We start from the raw sequence: 17,607 nt of genomic DNA, 5'->3' as shown, positions 1-17,607 counted from the left end.
TTGTGACATTTTAAATATGAGTGATAGTGTAATCAATGTGTAATAACTAAGGAAAAAATGAATGAATGCGTTAAATTATTATGTGACTGCAGTCATATTAAGGTCAACAAGCTTATTTGACTGGTCCATTTTTCAGTTTTTGATTTGTTAAAAAAGTTTGAAATATCCAATAAATGTCGTTCCACTTCATGATTGTGTCCCACTTGTTGTTGATTCTTCACAAAAAAATACAGTTTTATATCTTTATGTTTGAAGCCTGAAATGTGGCAAAAGGTCGCAAAGTTCAAGGGGGCCGAATACTTTCGCATGGCACTGTAGTTGCATGCCAGCAAAGCCACTACACAACACTAAACAGTACATTATTTGGATTATAACGTTGACAAATGGTGCCCAGAAACTGTTAGAGCCTACATAAAGCTGTCCTAACAGTTGAGTCCCAATAGTAGTCCCCAACATCTTAGCACTGCTACACCTGGCTATCAGCGGAGCTTTGTCTGGCAGATAAACAGTTAATTTAGCCTCATTTACTGCTTTAAAAACAGCTGATATGGCTGACTTGCTTTAAGAAATATGATTTCTACTGACAATTACACTTACATTAAAAACTATGGCATAAAGGGACGATGAGTGGATAAGAGACCATCCTGTAATTTCGATTAAGACCATAATCAGCGAGCTAGGACGGACATAGTCAATATAACTACTTGTTTAGCACTTTTGAAATGTACAGCGACAGATTTCAGAACATGGGCCGTTCTTACAGTATTCTCCCTGTACACCAAATCAGAACTGTAGGATAAATAAAGGCAGACAATGAAAGCTATTACAATATTCAATGATGACATTTCTCTGAAACAGACTATAGGCTACATGTGCACCACCAAGTCAGAACAGTAGGCTAATTTAAGAGGGAAAAAAATACTAAATCTGTAGGGTGAGGCACATGGGTTATTAACAGCTTACTACACAACATACACTTAGTATTACTTTCTTTGCCACATTATACATATCTCCCTGGCATATTGGAAAACTTGGAAAAAATATGGTTGAACCATGACGTTAGTGATCTTCAGGTCGGAGCTTTAGATAGAGGCCCAAGTTCCCGACTTGGCATTCCGAGTTGGATGACAGTTCAAAACGTATTTTCCCAGTCAGAGTGCATTTTTTGCAGAGTTCCCATTTGTCTTGAACTTACTGAAGTTGGACATTTCCCAGTTCCGAGTTTCCAGTTATTTTGAAAGCGGCAGAAGTCATGCTAGATTGACAGCATGGCCAATGTTGAATGTTTATCCTTTTAAACGTGGAAAAGAGACCCTTAAACCCAGACTTGGACCACGCATTCACTCCACTGAATAGCAGGCTAGTGTTGCAATGCTAACTTTGCAATGCTTGCAGTTAGCCACTAATTCCATCCAAACCACTTAGTGTTGAATTTGCGATTTCCGACTTGTTGTGTAATGTTTATGTCAAATGGCCGATGAGCACCGATACGTCTTATCTATAATTTATCTTCATATGACAAGGATTTGCCAGTAGATTGTCAACTTGATTCATGATGATGACTGCTAGCTTGCTAGCTAAAATGTTGAAAGTATGATGTTGACATGATCAGTCCAGTCAAATCTACTGATATAACGTGATTTGATGTCATTTTATCTGTGGCCAATGACCTTGAGCCTTCTTGGATGGGCACTTACAATGTAACTTTGTAACTTTGAATTTTCGAGCTCTCCCCTTAGATTTTTGCTGTGATGTGGTTTCCCCATTAGTGACAGAACACTAAGCCAATCACGGCGCAACTAGAGAACATTACCAACCCCTACTCTCCGTATTTTCCGCTGGCTGCCCCACCACCACAGAAAGCACTGAGCTAGGCTGCATTTGTTTTTATTCACCTAATTTCATCAAACTTTTAGGGCTGCATTGCAACTTTCCCCAGTCAAATTTGCCTTTTGACATTACAACAGGACCCCGTTCTCTGTGGTGAGGATGTCACAATTAAAGGACCGGGGACATGCTGGGTACTCGCAATTCAACCTGAAGCTGTTGTCTTCATTGATACAGGCAGTACATTTTCCAAAATCCCATTTCTTTGCTGAACAGGTGACTGAAATTACAAGACAAACGAAAGCTTATAATATCGCTTCATTTGGTTTTAACAACAACTCCATGTATTGATACAGTAAAATGTTAAAGGGACATTTCACTCATAAATTAAAGTTTGTCAGATATAGTACATATGTCAACACCCCAGCCATCTGTTCTGTGTATCAATATATATGCCTCAATCCCAAATGAATGGAAAAGATGAACACCATCTAATTCCATGGTTTTATTCAGTGCCTATATATTTTCCATTCATTTATGGTGGAGGTATATACCTGGATCTACACTCAACCATTGTCGAGGGACGTGGTTTTATCTTGACATTAGACTACTTTGGAGGTCTGAAAACGTCTGACAATCGTTGATTTGAAAGTGTAATGTCTCTTTAAGTGAATGTACCATAAATAGTCCATCACGTTACTTGTGATAATGTGCATTTGAAAGCCTGACATTTCTAATATCACCCACCCTCACAGGTATAAATGTGATGCAAAGAGATAAAGTATGTATGTATCTGTAACGGATGTGAAACGGCTAGCTTAGTTAGCGTGGGCGCTAAATAGCGTTTCAATCAGTGACGTCACTTGCTCTGAGACCTTGAAGTAGTAGTTCCCCTTGCACTGCAAGGGCCGCGGCTTTTGTGGAGCGATGGGTAACGACGCTTCGTAGGGGTCAGTTGTTGATGTGTGCAGAAGGTCCCTGGTTCGCGCCCTGGGGCCTGTTGCACAAAACTAGGATAAGGGATTAAGCCAGGATATCTTGGTGATCCTGGCTCAATTGATCCGTAATCCGGTTGCACTAAAGATGGATAGGGGGCAGGAGGATATGTTATGGTATAAATTACCATGGAGATTTATTCTGTGGAGCTAGCCTGCTCCAGACCAGGCTAAATTCCAGGATCTATTTAATCTCATCCCTAATGTCAGTCAGCAGTCACCACAAATGGAAACCAATAGTTATTTCACTGCTCACTATACATTGTTATCACATATAACTAGACCCACTGTTATTTAAACGTTTGTGATCATTAATTTCAATGATTTTGGATAAAAAATGATTTTTAGATGATGTTGCTATCATTAGATAATTTACAGTTTCCCATAGACTATAAGGCTATATATAAAATGCTAGAATATTAGGGCCACAGAGGGGAAAAAAACACAAGTCATAATATTGTAACCAGTTGTTTTAAAGGAGGACAGTTGTTAAAATGACAGATGTGGGGCATTTCGTGAAATTGTACTTCAGTATGGTTTCATAAACAAAGACATGCTGATGTGCCAGAATATTAAGTATCACATTGTCATAAGTATCAAAACTGTAAAAACAATATGTAGCTTTTCTGCAGAAAGAACCAGCCTCATAAATTTATGACTTTATCCTTTTTCTTCAGTGTGGCCCTAGTACTCTGTCATATAAACAAATACACATTCCATATGAATATAAAAACACAATGTGTAACATTATGTTCCTTTATTGAATAAGGACAAAACAAAGCAGGTAAACCATCAGCTCCTTTCAAAACTGAAGTCACAGTGACTCTACAAGATGGAAAGCACAGAATCTAAGCATATTATACAAAATGATACATATACAGACCTTTGAATGTGTATAACACACCCTGCATGTCTGCACACTAAAATAAATGCAGGACAAATCCATACACATCAACTGAACAGACAAATGAATGGATGCAGTAGCCTCCCTGCAGCCTTGTATTACACACAGTATACCGCACAAACATCATAAGAGGCCAAATTCGTCAAAAAACGAACCCAAAAAAACCCAAATTCCTCTGCCACCGCAGGACATATTTAACCAAAATTGAAAGCACACATACTAACTAAAATAATTCAACACATATTGGTCCCTCAGCAGCCGACCACTGTCGTCATCAGGGAAGATTGCCGGATTGTCCCAGTCCATGGCTGGTGGCACTCTGGGGGCCCTCTCCTTCCTCAGGCAGGCCACATTGTGAAGGACAGCACAAGCCACAGTAATATCACATGCCCTAACAGGGCTGACCCTTAATTTGTGAAGGCAGTGAAAGCGTGCCTTCAGGAGGCCAAAGGTCATTTCAACTCTGGCCCTGGTCCTGGCATGGGCATGGTTGTAGGCCTGCTGTGCTTCCTGGGGGTCTGTGAAAGGTGTCAGGAGAAAAGGCTGGCAGCCATACCCCCTGTCTCCCAGCAACACACCAGAGAATTCACCTGTCAACACAAAATCTCATCATTACTACCTCATAAACACAGTGATATTCTTGACACAGCCATGATGGTTATAAATAGGGGTTGTGTGGCTTACCTTGTGATAGGCACTGATAGATTTCAGAGGCCCGAAAGATTCTGGAGTCATGGACTGAGCCAGGCCATTTTGCCACAACATTGCTGATCACACAGTCAGCATTGCAGACCATCTGAAATCATAAGATGAGGAATATTACACCAATCAATGCACATCACTGGCAATGCAGAGTGTTCGTCAATGGACAATATCAAAAAGTTATGTTCACCTGAACATTAATGCTGTGAAAGGATTTCCTATTCACAAAATCGGCCTCATGGGCACCTGAGGGGGCTTTTATCCTTATGTGTGTGCAGTCCACTGCACCAATGACATTGGGGAAACCTGTCACACAAAGTAATGAGTATCCTACTATGTGTTAACAGTTGTCCTGTAATTTGTAGATCCTCTTACCTGCAATCCTATAGAACTCCTCTTTGATGTCACAGAGTCTTCTGTGGCCAGGGAAGGAGATGAAGACATCTGCTAATGCTTTGATAGCCAGACACACACTCCTTATTGTGCGGCAAATTGTGGCCTTGTTCAGCTGTTCTGCATCCCCCACTGAGTACAGGAAGGCTCCACTAGCAAAAAAGCGCAAGGCCACACAAACCATTTGCTCCACACTCAGTGCATGGCTCCGTGCAGTGCGGTGCTTAATCCTGGGACCCAGTAGTCTGCATAGATACCTGATGCCATCTGCAGAAAACCTGTATCTTTCATATAGATGGTCATCAGGGAAGGCCAGTGGGTCCAACCGGTCCCTGAAGACCCTTTCTCACCTGAAGGCTCTCCTCAGCACAAGTGCTTCTTCATCCACCACATCTCGCACGAATGGGCATGCCATTGTCAGAGCAGAAAGGAACACACAATTTTGGGCCTTCATATAGGCTAGTGGCCACACCTGGTGCTGGGGGGGGTGGGCAAAAGAGGGCGATGCCTTATAACGATGACTTGGTTGTACTGATTGCTGGGAAAATAAAAAAAACCTTAGAAAGATGCCACCGTCCTGTGTGCTCACAATAAGAGCTCATATGTCATGGCTCACTTGACTTTACGAGAATATACCTAATTTTTATTTTGAGCTGTGTCATCTTCTTGGAGCTGGGGGAGGAAAGAAAAATAATGATTAATACATTTGTGTTACAGTTAGCATACAGTGTACATTGAAGGCATATCTCACCTCCCTCTCAAGTTTTTTTATTTCAAGGTCCAGTTTCCTAATTGTCCTCTTTTTTATTTCGAACTCCAGTGCAAGATTTTCCATCTTTTTCTTCTTGTACTGAATGTCTATGTCTGCCAGTTCTATTTGGCACCGGAGGTGGTTGCCATACAACTTTCTGATAGCTTGTGAGCTCTGTGAACACAATACAATTAGCGCAGCTGGAATTTGGCAGGATGTGGTGTCCTTTTATTAATACGCACTATGTTGCCAGGCTGGTTTTCCCACTGTATAGCATCTGGGTCCTGTAAAAGAAATTAGATTTTTTGATTTTGATGAGGACTCCTCACCATTGTAGAGTAAATAGTACTTTCACAGTCTTAACATGATACCTCATGCCTTCTGGAATCCAGAGAGATGGTCTCCTCCTCATCATCGTCTCCATCATGTGCTGTTGCTGCTGCACTGGGGCCTTCACCCTATCACATTTAATCGGATTCATATTGAAGCTAGTAGACAAGACATGCCAGGCCTACAGTATGCCTTTGATGGAGTACTCACTGGATCAGCATCGTCTGGTGCTTGTGCTGGTGGCTCTAACAGGAACACAGTGCTGCCAGACACTGCAAGGCAATAGGTAAACCAAAGTCAGACAGTCCAAATTGATTCAATATGAATGTGGTTGTATCCCATGTAGAGATGGAAGGACATACCTTGAATGAAGCGGGTGGCATCTTGGGAGGAACCTATGCTCGTCTCTTTCCCCCCAGGGATCCCCTCTAAGACGGGCCTGCCTTTATTTAGCTCCAAGGCCATGTCCTCTGCTGGGGTAAGGTCAGCCTTTGGTGACCCACCACCCGTGCCTTGTCTGTGGGTATTCTTTTTCACTGCTAAAACAGTACAGACAATGTGTGAGCAGGCACCTTCTGGGTACAATATATGCTTGTGCTTTGTTAAATATTAGTCAGGGACCATACCATTCTGCAGAATGTTCTTGTATTTGATTTTGACCTGCTGCCATGTCCGTTTTGGCCCGTTCATGTTTAATCTACACACACACACACACACACACACACACACTTAATGGAGTCACACTGCAAAAAATTACTTGGTATTTTTGTCTTGTTTTCAGTAAAAATATCAAAAATTTTATCATAGCTTTATACAGTGTGATGGAGTTACTTTACACAATTTCACTCATATCTGCAGTGCATTTCAATAAAAAAAATTAACCGTTTCATAATTACAGTACAACTGCATTTTTGGAGATGTGAATTAAATATTTGAATTGTAATTGTGATGTTTCAGCGGAGCGGTGAGTGTGTAATTGTGCACTACTTACGCATTCAGGCGGTCTGCAATACTTTGCCACGCTTTTTCTCTTTGCTTTATCACTGTGGCGGTGTTGCCTTTCTTCTTAATTATATCTTTTACCTCCTCGTATGCCTCCATGAGGATTTGTGCTTCCGACGGGGAAAAGTACGCGGCTCTAGTTGCCATGGTAAATCAGTTAATCTGTGATCTGTGGCGGGGTCTATTTGAGTGAGCCGTGAGCGCGCACCTATCCAGGATTGGTTTCACCTGGCTTAATGAATCCGTGTCTGCTCATCCTGGCTTGGTCTTTGTGCAACCAATTAAGCCTGGACGCACATGTTTTGGCTTCATTGAGCTCAGCTGAGTCATTTATCCCGGATGTCTTAATTCTACTTTTGTGCAACAGGCCCCTGGTCTGGAGCTTGCTAGCTTACTCACCCAGAAACAGGAAGACCAAGTGTTGTGGAAAAGAGGAACATGTTTCCGACACCCCAGTGTCGCTCTGTGGGAGATAAAACACACTGGTTCTGTGTACAAAAATCCATAATAAACTTCCCATTTGCATTCTAGTTGTGGTACTGGTGCATGTTGTGTTATTGAAACGAGGAAAGTTCACACCCTTGAGCCTGCTACATTGCGTTAATTTTTTTGCAGGCAGTCGTGTTCTTTAAATGTATGTATTTATGTTTTGAGAAGATAACTACATTTTGAAAATAGATTTACTGTTTTGTCTTGTGGACTTGAAAATCAACAGCATTGTTCCAAAAAATCTTGAGCTTTTGGTTAGAATACAGTTGATTTCCTTCTACCCTTAAAATCAGTAACCACTGAATTGGGTGTGATATTTGTATCCATTGATCTTCAAATCGTCCAAGAATTCCTGCCATTGAGTCACTGTTGTAGGCTGGGCAGGGCACAAATGAAGAGAGCAAGAGGAAGAATGAGTTGGAAGGGGGTTTAAAGAGCTACTGTCCAATCAGGTGGGCTTCTTATCTTTTCTGAGCAAAAAAACAGGATGTATTGACAAGTGGAGTGTGATTGAATACTCTTTCTTGATATCAAATCAATATGTACACTTGTCTGGGGGGTTTGTGCCCACAGGTGACGTTGTTGCCGGTGATGTCTGGTGAGGACTTGCCTTACGACAGGCCTACAAGCCCTCAGTCCAGCCTCCCTCAGCCTATTGAGGACAGTCTGAGCACGGATGAAGGGATTGTGCCTTTCTGGTGTAACTCGGGCAGTTGTTGTTGCCATCCTGTACCTGTGCCGCAGGTGTGATGTTCAGATGTACCGATCCTGTGCAGGTGTTGTTACACGTGGTCTGCCACTGCGAGGACGATCAGCTGTCCGTCCTTTCTCTCTGTAGTGCTGTCTTAGTTGTCTCACAGTACGGACATTGCAATTTATTGCCCTGGCCACATCTGCAGTCCTCATGCATCCTTGCAGCATGCCTAAGTCACGTTCACACAGATTTGTAGGGACCCTGGGCATCTTTCTTTTGGTGTTTTTCAGAGTCAGTAGAAAGGCCTCTTTAGTGTCCTACGTTTTCATAACCGTGACCTTGATTGCCTCCCGTCTGTAAGCTGTTAGTGTCTTAATGACCATTCCACAGGTGCATGTTCATTAATTGTTTATGGTTCATTGAACAAGCATGGGAAACAGTGTTTAAACCCTTTACAATGAAGATTTGTGAAGTTATTTGAATTTTTACTAATTATCTTTGAAAGACAGGGTCCTGAAAAAGGGACATTTCTTTTTTTACTGAGTTTACATGGAAAAAAAGTCACAGGTAACACTATAAATGTATGTTATCACAAAAAACTCACCCTACCCAAAGACTCTGGGTCTGGGACGAACCCAGACAGCATTTTCAAATCCACTATAATCATATTGGTGGTCAGCTCCTTGTGCACAGCACAGGGTGCCATTTCGGAACAGAGGTGTTTAAGAGATACACGTGTGGAGAAGAAGTCTCCGTAGGTGTTCTGCTACCTCACTAGCCACGTGACGATGCTGGAGGCGTAGCCCAGGTCAGTGGTAGACAGAGGGAGGCACTGAGGTAGGAGCTGATCTCCACTGCCAGGGAGGCTGAGACACACACACACCAGAGAATAGGGCTATCTTATTCATCATTATACAGACTGTAAAGTTCTTCTCTGACCTCCCCAATTAATTTTATGACAGACACTGGAGTTCAAATAGTATTTTTGTTCTTTAAAATACTTTTGCCAGACGTGTGGATGGTTTGCACATTTGGGATTACTCCATTGGCTCCATTGTCCAGGTAAGCTCAATCAAGACAACACAGCACAAAGATCTTGGACCAGGATATGTCTCACCTTCTTGTAATGAGATCGTGTCCAGGTGCTGCAGAAGCTGGGTCCGGGTCTCCATGTCCCCTGCCAGGGTAAAGGTGTAGGCCAGCAGAGCAGTAGTGTAGGTGTTAGACAAATCACTGGTGGAGTTCCTCAGGCAAGACAAGCTGCGGTACACAACAGGATCCTGGAGCACAAAATAACAGAGCAGCACATTAAGAGACATGTTAGCCTGGTCCCAGATCTGTTTGTTCTGGCAAGGTAATACAAACAGATCTGGGACCAGTCTAGACACATTCATGCTGGAGCACTTTTAGTTTTTTAGTTTACAGTAGCATAACTAAGCTGACGATCAGTTTTAACAGCACAGTACCATTCTGATCTGCTTACAGTAACAGCTATTTCTATGCTTATTTCATAGGCTACTTTCTGAGAAAAAATATTTTCTCAGAACTCACTACATTTTAGAATATCTAAAGGACAGTTGACATAAGATGTATACAACAGACTGCATGTTGTAGTGAGAAACAATGGTTATGTGGAGATGCTGCTGTCAATGGTGTGCGTACTGGGTGCGGAGTCAGGTGCAGGAGCGCAGGGAGTTCTGAACAGGCGCACACTTTATTGAGGCAGAAGAAACCAACAGACGGATGCAGTGCCTCCAGCCATTAGGCAAACGTGCAAAACGCGCAAACAGTCACAATAATTATGTTCAAACAAATACACATACCTCGTGACAAAACACGGAATAAATGAACAAATGAAGTCTAGCGCGTCAAAATATGACGTAACACAAAACAATTTCACACAAAGACATGCAGAGGAACAGAGGAATGAATACATGTAGTGTGATTGGGGAATGAAAACCAGGTGTGTAGGGAACAAGACAAAACAAATGGATAAATGAAAAATGGAGCTGCGATGGCTAGAAAGCCGGTGACAACGACCGCCGAAGGCGCCCTAACAAGGAGAGGAGCCGACATCGGCGGAAGTCATGACAACTACGTACCGACACTGAAATGTTGAGGTCCAGCATTGAAGCAGTGATGTAGGCCGTCAGTGTGACTTCATCTGTCACCCCACCCTACAAAACAATATGTTAAATACTAAAACATGTCCATGAAACTGTGTCTAGCCTGATACAATTCTGTTGAAATCATCATTCCCAACTGAATGGCTGGTCTGAGGAGACGTAAAACAACATCTTCTTCTATCAGTTTATTATCAATATAAATACCTTCATTCTGTGGTTAAAGAGTTTCCCCAATCTGACAAAAAAGCCATGTTTGCTTTTTTGATGTTCCAACCAAGTCTTCGATTCCTCCATTTTTGCCAGGTCAATATAAATGTGCTTTGCCAAAGGATCTCAATACAAAAGTAGTCAGCTTGAGGAAAGGGAAAACTTGATTTGACTGTCCCATCATAATATCCACATAAGGTTATCATAAACATGATTTAGAGCTTGACATTACTTGCAATGAATGCTCATGTTAACATATGACACATCCATGGTCCCCATGCCAGAGACAATGCCATTTGATTGGTTTATACTTCCTTGAAACAGACAGAGTTATGTATTTACCAGTAAGTGAAAAAAACAATACTCAACAACCATTCCCCAAGCCTTGTAGGGAATAGGTAAGGTTTGGTAGGTTACTTTCTGTAGGTAATCCATCACAGTTACTAGTTTCAGTTGCATTTCGCTACACCCGCAATAACATCTGCTAAATATGTGTATGTGGCCAATAACATTTGATTTGATTTGATGTGATCACATCAAAAGCAAACATCATTGACAGAAAAAACTTGAATTGTGTCGTTGTCCTCCGGTGGCTAGCTAGCCAAAATTGGCCCTTTCCTAAATTAGCCATGGCTGGAGATAGAGTTTTTTAATGATCCGTACAGGCCAGTGATTATAATGGTGATTCAGATCCAACCAAAAATTCATACATTGTGCCCCAGGCATGAAAGCAGTGGCAGATTTAGGTATAGGCAACATGGGCAGCCGCCCAGGGCGGTATCATGCCATGGGTGGCACAGGGAGCCCGCAGAAAATATGTTAGAATTGTGACATTTGCGCAATCGGTTCTCTAGCACTCATTTGCACGTCAAGTCAGTGACATCATGTCACCGTGTGGGACTGTGGGTCAATTAACCTTGTCGGAGTGGGCGCCCTGATTCTAGTTTGTAAGCTAGGCAGGATACTGCCTGGGAAGATGTCCCACTCAGAAGTACGAGATGGGAAGGGGGGCGGGGGTAGGTTGACCTCAGGCCTCCCCACAGGGGGAGCGGGGGAATCTATCAAATAGCGCACCTCTAACTTTGTACAGTACTAATGCAATTAGTAAAATCAGTCACGCTACGAAATGCTACCAAATAAACCACACTTCATTCATAATACTGTGAATATATAGTTTCACAGACATATTGTTACATTTATTTCTGGTTTGCGAGAAATCGTTAAGAATAATGTAAAACCAGTCTGCACACCACCAAGGTGAATTGGTTTCGTCTTGACTCTTGGTTGACAGCGTTGGAGGATGGGTAATGTAGTCTTGACTCTTGGTTGACAGCGTTGGAGGATGGGTAATGTAGTCTTGAGTCTTGGTTGACAGTGTTGGAGGATGGGTAATGTAGTCTTGACTCTTGGTTGACAGTGTTGGAGGATGGGTAATGTAGTCTTGACTCTTGGTTGACAGTGTTGGAGGATGGGTAATGTAGTCTTGACTCTTGGTTGACAGCGTTGGAGGATGGGTAATGTAGTCTTGACTCTTGGTTGACAGCGTTGGAGGATGGGTAATGTAGTCTTGACTCTTGGTTGACAGCGTTGGAGGATGGGTAATGTAGTCTTGACTCTTGGTTGACAGTGTTGGAGGATGGGTAATGTAGTCTTGACTCTTGGTTGACAGCGTTGGAGGATGGGTAATGTAGTCTTGACTCTTGGTTGACAGTGTTGGAGGATGGGTAATGTAGTCTTGACTCTTGGTTGACAGCGTTGGAGGATGGGTAATGTAGTCTTGACTCTTGGTTGACAGCGTTGGAGGATGGGTAATGTAGTCTTGACTCTTGGTTGACAGCGTTGGAGGATGGGTAATGTAGTCTTGACTCTTGGTTGACAGCGTTGGAGGATGGGTAATGTATTGATGCTCGAGTGCCAAATCAACACAAATATGTTTCTATTTGTTTTTGTTACTTCTTTTTGATATTTATGTGTCTTATTTTTGTATATATTTTCATATTTATATAGTTTTAAATGTTATGATTATTTATTTTTCTTGTTCCAAATGTCTAAATATAAATTACAGTTAATGCAGAATCATGCTTTTTTTGGTGGGGGAGGGGGCGCTGAAGGGATGGGTTCGCCCAGGGAGCCATACAAGCTGGAACCGCCACTGCATGAGAAGATGGAAGTTCAATATGTAGCTAGATGTAGTAGGCTAATGTTAACTAGCTGGCTCACTGTTGACCATGAAAGGAAGTTAGGGTAAGTGAGCAAGCGTTTTAGCCAGGTAGCTTAGGACAACAAAAACTAAGAGTGTGTACTGTATGACAGAGTGATAGACCGTTTCATCAACATGAAAGAGAGGAGGATGGCCTTGGGGTTTCACTACAAGTTGGGTGAGTCAACATTTTTTCTGCTTGCACAAACAAACACACACAAATTAGAACTATGGACAGCCACATCATATTTAGCTTATGTTGATTGGACTAAATGTTTTTTGGTATATTTGATTTGTCACTGTATTAGATTAAGCATAGGTGATTTGATGATGTTGAAATGTTGAAGTTGAATTGGTGTTGGAATAGTGAAGGCAGCTCCTGTTTTCTTTGTGACTTGCAGTAACTCTCTTTGGTTCTAAATCGATAGTTGTTAAAGTGCTAACAAGATAATTATCACAACACATAGGTTGTAATATAGCTTTTCTTCTGGCTTGGCTTTGCTGACTAGTGGTCAGACTCATTCAGGTGGAACAAACTTACATTTCTGCCTTTTTCAATGCTGATTGCTAAATTTCATTGAGAAACACAAAGGTGTCAATATGTTTTTTTCTTCTTCGCAAACATCCTTTCTGAATTTAAAATACAAAAAAATGTGTCACGTTCTGACCTTTATTTCCTTTGTTTTGTATTTATTTAGTATGGTCAGGGCGTGAGTTGGGTGGGCAGTCTATGTTTGTTTTTCTATGTTTTGGGGTATTTCTATGTTTCGGCCTAGTATGGTTCTCAATCAGAGGCAGGTGTCATTAGTTGTCTCTGATTGAGAATCATACTTAGGTAGCCTGGGTTTCACTGTGTGTTTGTGGGTGATTGTTCCTGTCTCTGTGTTTTGCACCAGACAGGGCTGTTTTTGGTTTTCCACGTTTATTGTTTTGTAGTGTTCGTGTTTATCTTTTTTTATTAAACATGAATCAATATAATCACGCTGCGTTTTGGTCCGCCTCTACTTCACCCCAAGAGAACCGTTACAGAATCACCCACCACAACAGGACCAAGCGGCGTGGTAACGGGCAACAGCAACAGCAGCGAAAAGAGGAATGGGACATGGGAGGATGAGTTGGATGGTAAAGGACCCTGGGCACAGCCTGGAGAATATCGCCGCCCCAAAGAAGAGCTGGAGGCGGCGAAGGCGGAGAGGCGCTGGTATGAGGAGGCAGCACGGCGGCGTGGATGGAAGCCCGAGAGTCAGACCCAAAAAGTTCTTGGGGGGGGTACACAGGAAGTGTGGTGAAGCCAGGTAGGAGACCTGCGGCAACTTCCTGTGCTTACCGGGGGGCTGGAGAGATCGGCCAGGCACCGTGTTATGCTGTGAAGCGCACGGTGTCCCCAGTGCGGGTGCATAGCCCGGTACGGTACATTCCAGCTCCGCGTATCGGCCGGGCTAGAGTGGGCATCGAGCCAAGTGCCATGAAGCCGGCTCTACGCATCTGGTCTCCAGTGCGTCTCCTTGGGCCGGCTTACATGGCACCAGCCTTGCGCACGGTGTCCCCGGTTCGCCTGCATAGCCCAGTGCGGGCTATTCCACCTCGCCGCACTGGCAGGGCGACCGGGACCATTCAACCGGCTAAGGTTGGGCAGGCTTGGTGCTCAAGAGCTCCAGTGCGCCTGCACGGTCCGGTCTATCCGTCACCACCTCCACGCACCAGCCCTCCGGTGGCAGCCCCCCGCACCAGGCTGTCTCTCCGGCTCATCCTTACAGAGGCTCCTGTCCAGCACTGCCGGAGCCTTCCTCCTCTCCAGCGCTGTCGGAGTCTCCCGCCTCTCCAGCCCTGCCAGAGCCTTCCTCCTCTCCAGCGCAGCCGGAGTCTCCCGCCTGTTCGGTGCTACCAGAGCTCCCGCCCCTCACTCCAGAGGCGCCAGAGCTCTCTCAGTCCAGCGTTGCCGGAGCCTCCCCTCTGCCACCCGTCTGCCCAGCGCCGCCTGAGCCACCCGTCTGCCCGGCGCCGCCTGAGCCACCCGTCTGCCCGGCGCCGCCTGAGCCGCCCGCCTGCCCGGCGCCGCCTGAGCCGCCCGTCTGCCCGGCGCCGCCTGAGCCGCCCGTCTGCCCGGCGCCGCCTGAGCCGCCCGTCTGCCCGGCGCCGCCTGAGCCGCCCGTCTGCCCGGCGCCGCCTGAGCCGCCCGTCTGCCCGGCGCCGCCTGAGCCGCCCGTCTGCCCGGCGCCGCCTGAGCCGCCCGTCTGCCCGGCGCCGCCTGAGCCGCCCGTCTGCCCGGCGCCGCCTGAGCCGCCCGTCTGCCCGGCGCCGCCAGTGCCGCCAGTCTGCCCGGCGCCGCCAGTGCCGCCAGTCTGCCCGGCGCCGCCAGTGCCGCCAGTCTGCCCGGCGCCGCCAGTCTGCCCGGCGCCGCCAGTGCCGCCAGTCTGCCCGGCGCCGCCAGTGCCGCCAGTCTGCCCGGCGCCGCCAGTGCCGCCAGTCTGCCCGGTGCCGCCAGTCTGCCCAGCGCCGCCAGTCTGCCCAGCGCCGCCAGTGCCGCCAGTTTGCCCAGCGCCGCCAGTGCCGCCAGTCTGCCCAGCGCCGCCAGTCTGCCCAGCGCCGCCAGTCTGCCCAGCGCCGCCAGCGCCGCCAGTCTGCCCAGAGCCGCCAGCGCCGCCAGTCTGCCCAGAGCCGCCAGCGCCGCCAGTCTGCCCAGAGCCGCCAGTGCCCCTCAGCCCAGAGCCGCCAGAGCCCCTCAGCCCAGAGCCGCCAGAGCCCCTCAGCCCAGAGCCGCCAGAGCCCCTCAGCCCAGAGCCGCCAGAACCCCTCAGCCCAGAGCCGCCAGAGCCCCTCAGCCCAGAGCCCCTCAGCCCGGAGCTGCCATAGGCTCCTATAGGTTAAGGTTTTGCAGCCGGAGTCCGCACCTTTGGGGGGGGGGGGGGGGTACTGTCACGTTCTGACCTTTATTTCCTTTGTTTTGTATTTATTTAGTATGGTCAGGGCGTGAGTTGGGTGGGCAGTCTATGTTTGTTTTTCTATGTTTTGGGGTATTTCTATGTTTCGGCCTAGTATGGTTCTCAATCAGAGGCAGGTGTCATTAGTTGTCTCTGATTGAGAATCATACTTAGGTAGCCTGGGTTTCACTGTTTGTGGGTGATTGTTCCTGTCTCTGTGTTTTGCACCAGACAGGGCTGTTTTTGGTTTTCCACGTTTATTGTTTTGTAGTGTTCGTGTTTATCTTTTTTTATTAAACATAAATCAATATAATCACGCTGCGTTTTGGTCCCCCTCTACTTCACCCCAAGAGAACCGTTACAGCATGGTCCTAAAGCACACCGTTGCCTCGTTTTGTATCAAATTACATTGATAAAACACAATTTCAGAATGTGTGGGGGGCCATGTCCCCACAATTCCCAATGGGGGACCAGTAAGGAAAAAAAGTATGTATGTGCTCTACTGTAAGTCGGTCTGGATAAGATCCTCTGCTAAATGTCTAAGATGTAGAAAGATGCGCCTCTGATGCCATCTATAGTGTAGCTCTGTCATTTACATGATAGCAGGGTTGTAGTCACAGTGACAAAACGATTTCAAAGTTTCTTCAATGGAAAACAAAAACTAGTGAGGAACTTGATGGCCTTGTCTCGGATGGCTGGAGTGAGCTGATCTGTGTTCCTCAGGTACTCCAGGATGTAGATATTGGGGGCGAGGAGGGCCATATTCTGCTCTCCACACCCATACGGCATCTGCAACAGTCCATCCAGGTTCTTGAGGGCCCGACCCAGGATGTCACCTACAGGTAAACATGGGACTTCTGTGATACTGTCCTCTTTAGCAAACAGCAGCATTATCACTGGATAAGGGATGCTTTTCTCACCAAAACTCCTGTCTAAACTCACCAAACCTCTAAATAATACAATGGTTTATTTTACCCAGGACTGAGAGAGAAATTCGATCAGATCCATCCACCACATTCTTGGGGAGTTGCAGTTCCACCTCCTCTGTCATAGTTACTCCTGTGGACACAGAGATGATAAGATGAATGGAGATAATCAGTTCAACCAATGTACATTCAACGTTCATGTATTACTGACCAGTTGGACACAGCAACCAGTTGTAGGTGTCGGTCTTCTCTGTTCCCTCAGCCTGAGAGGAGAGGATATTATTTTCAGTCAGAGGTAGTTACACTAGGTATCTGTACAACGGTATGTTCCGTCACAACAGTAGGCTGCATACCTTCACCAGCAGGCTCTGTGTGACTGTGTCGATGCGTCCTCTCTCCGGTACGTTCACAATCTCATTGTCACACACAGTGTGGGACTGGACAGCCTCTGCACTAACGGACACATTCAAAACCCCTACACACACGTTGACAGAGTGCAGCACAGGTTACACTACATCCAATATGGTGACAGAGTACACAACTCAGGCTGACATCCATTCTGCTGTTTGAACGGTTGAAGGAAGACTGGTGTTTTACCCAGGATAGAGGGTGCCATTGTCCAACTGAAGGTCTTTCGTCCCTTGGCACACAAGCATGATGAGTACTGGACATCCTTCAAGGGTGTGAGAGTGTAGTCTAAGGAGTGAGCTGGAGTCACGAAAACCTGCCAAATAGGAACACTTGTAAGATAACATTGAAAACCCAAGACTGATACATTGGGTGTAAAAAAATAAATACAAGATAAACACTGACTAGACAAACTGCAACAAAACAAAAGACAAGAGTTTAAAAACAACTTAAGAAACAACTCGTGATGCGGTGCCGTACCATGATGCACTTGGACAGGTAGTTAAACACAGTGGCCTTCAGCTCAAAGTGCTCTCCACGAATGATGGAGTAGGGCAGGGTGAGTTCCAGGAAGAAGGGCTGGAAGACAGTGAGCTCCACTGGAGGAGCCAGGCCGAAGCCGCCAGGAGCCAGGCAGAATGTTTCTGAAAGTGCACCCTTGTAGCTGTGTTTGCTAATATGGTCAAAATGTTGGCTTTGGGGTAACTTAGTCAATGGCCATCATACCCTATA

At 45.4% G+C, this 17,607-nt stretch overlaps 1 protein-coding gene across 2 annotated transcripts; it reads right to left on the bottom strand.

Annotated features, from left to right (window-relative positions):
• Positions 1-3,564: 3,564 nt before the first annotated feature.
• On the bottom strand, positions 3,565-7,286 carry LOC149971242 (uncharacterized). Of its 2 annotated transcripts, none has more exons than XR_016492668.1 (9): positions 6,894-7,286; positions 6,529-6,599; positions 6,265-6,441; positions 6,113-6,174; positions 5,944-6,030; positions 5,815-5,856; positions 5,573-5,746; positions 4,411-5,493; positions 3,565-4,316 (listed from the first exon to the last, which is right to left on the bottom strand). XR_016492668.1 is itself a non-coding variant. In XM_090224661.1 (9 exons), the coding sequence occupies exons 1-8, from the start codon at positions 7,049-7,051 to the stop codon at positions 5,458-5,460; spliced, it is 807 nt and encodes a 268-aa protein (XP_090080787.1). In that variant the 5' UTR covers positions 7,052-7,286; the 3' UTR covers positions 4,619-5,359. The 2 variants fall into 2 exon arrangements, 1 of the variants encoding a protein (XP_090080787.1); XM_090224661.1 differs by lacking the exon at positions 3,565-4,316 and having other exon boundaries at positions 4,619-5,359; positions 5,458-5,493.
• Between the last annotated feature and the right edge of the window lie 10,321 nt (positions 7,287-17,607).

The sequence above is a fragment of the Oncorhynchus mykiss genome, chromosome 27 (assembly GCF_057628025.1).
Source record: "Oncorhynchus mykiss isolate SJ-2025 chromosome 27, ASM5762802v1, whole genome shotgun sequence".
Classification (NCBI taxonomy): domain Eukaryota; kingdom Metazoa; phylum Chordata; class Actinopteri; order Salmoniformes; family Salmonidae; genus Oncorhynchus; species Oncorhynchus mykiss.
Note: the sequence above shows the minus strand (reverse complement) of the source record. Positions and strands in the feature narration are given on the sequence as shown.

What these genes read in the sequence shown, in the direction of transcription:
- LOC149971242 (XM_090224661.1), bottom strand. Translation starts at nt 7,051, where the DNA reads ATGGCAACTAGAGCCGCGTACTTTTCCCCGTCGGAAGCACAAATCCTC. An exon ending in CAAGAACATTCTGCAGAATG is followed by an intron (nt 6,442 to 6,528) that starts GTATGGTCCCTG and finishes GTACTGTTTTAG; the next exon opens with CAGTGAAAAAGAATACCCAC. An exon ending in AAAACCAGCCTGGCAACATA is followed by an intron (nt 5,747 to 5,814) that starts GTGCGTATTAAT and finishes TTGTGTTCACAG; the next exon opens with AGCTCACAAGCTATCAGAAA.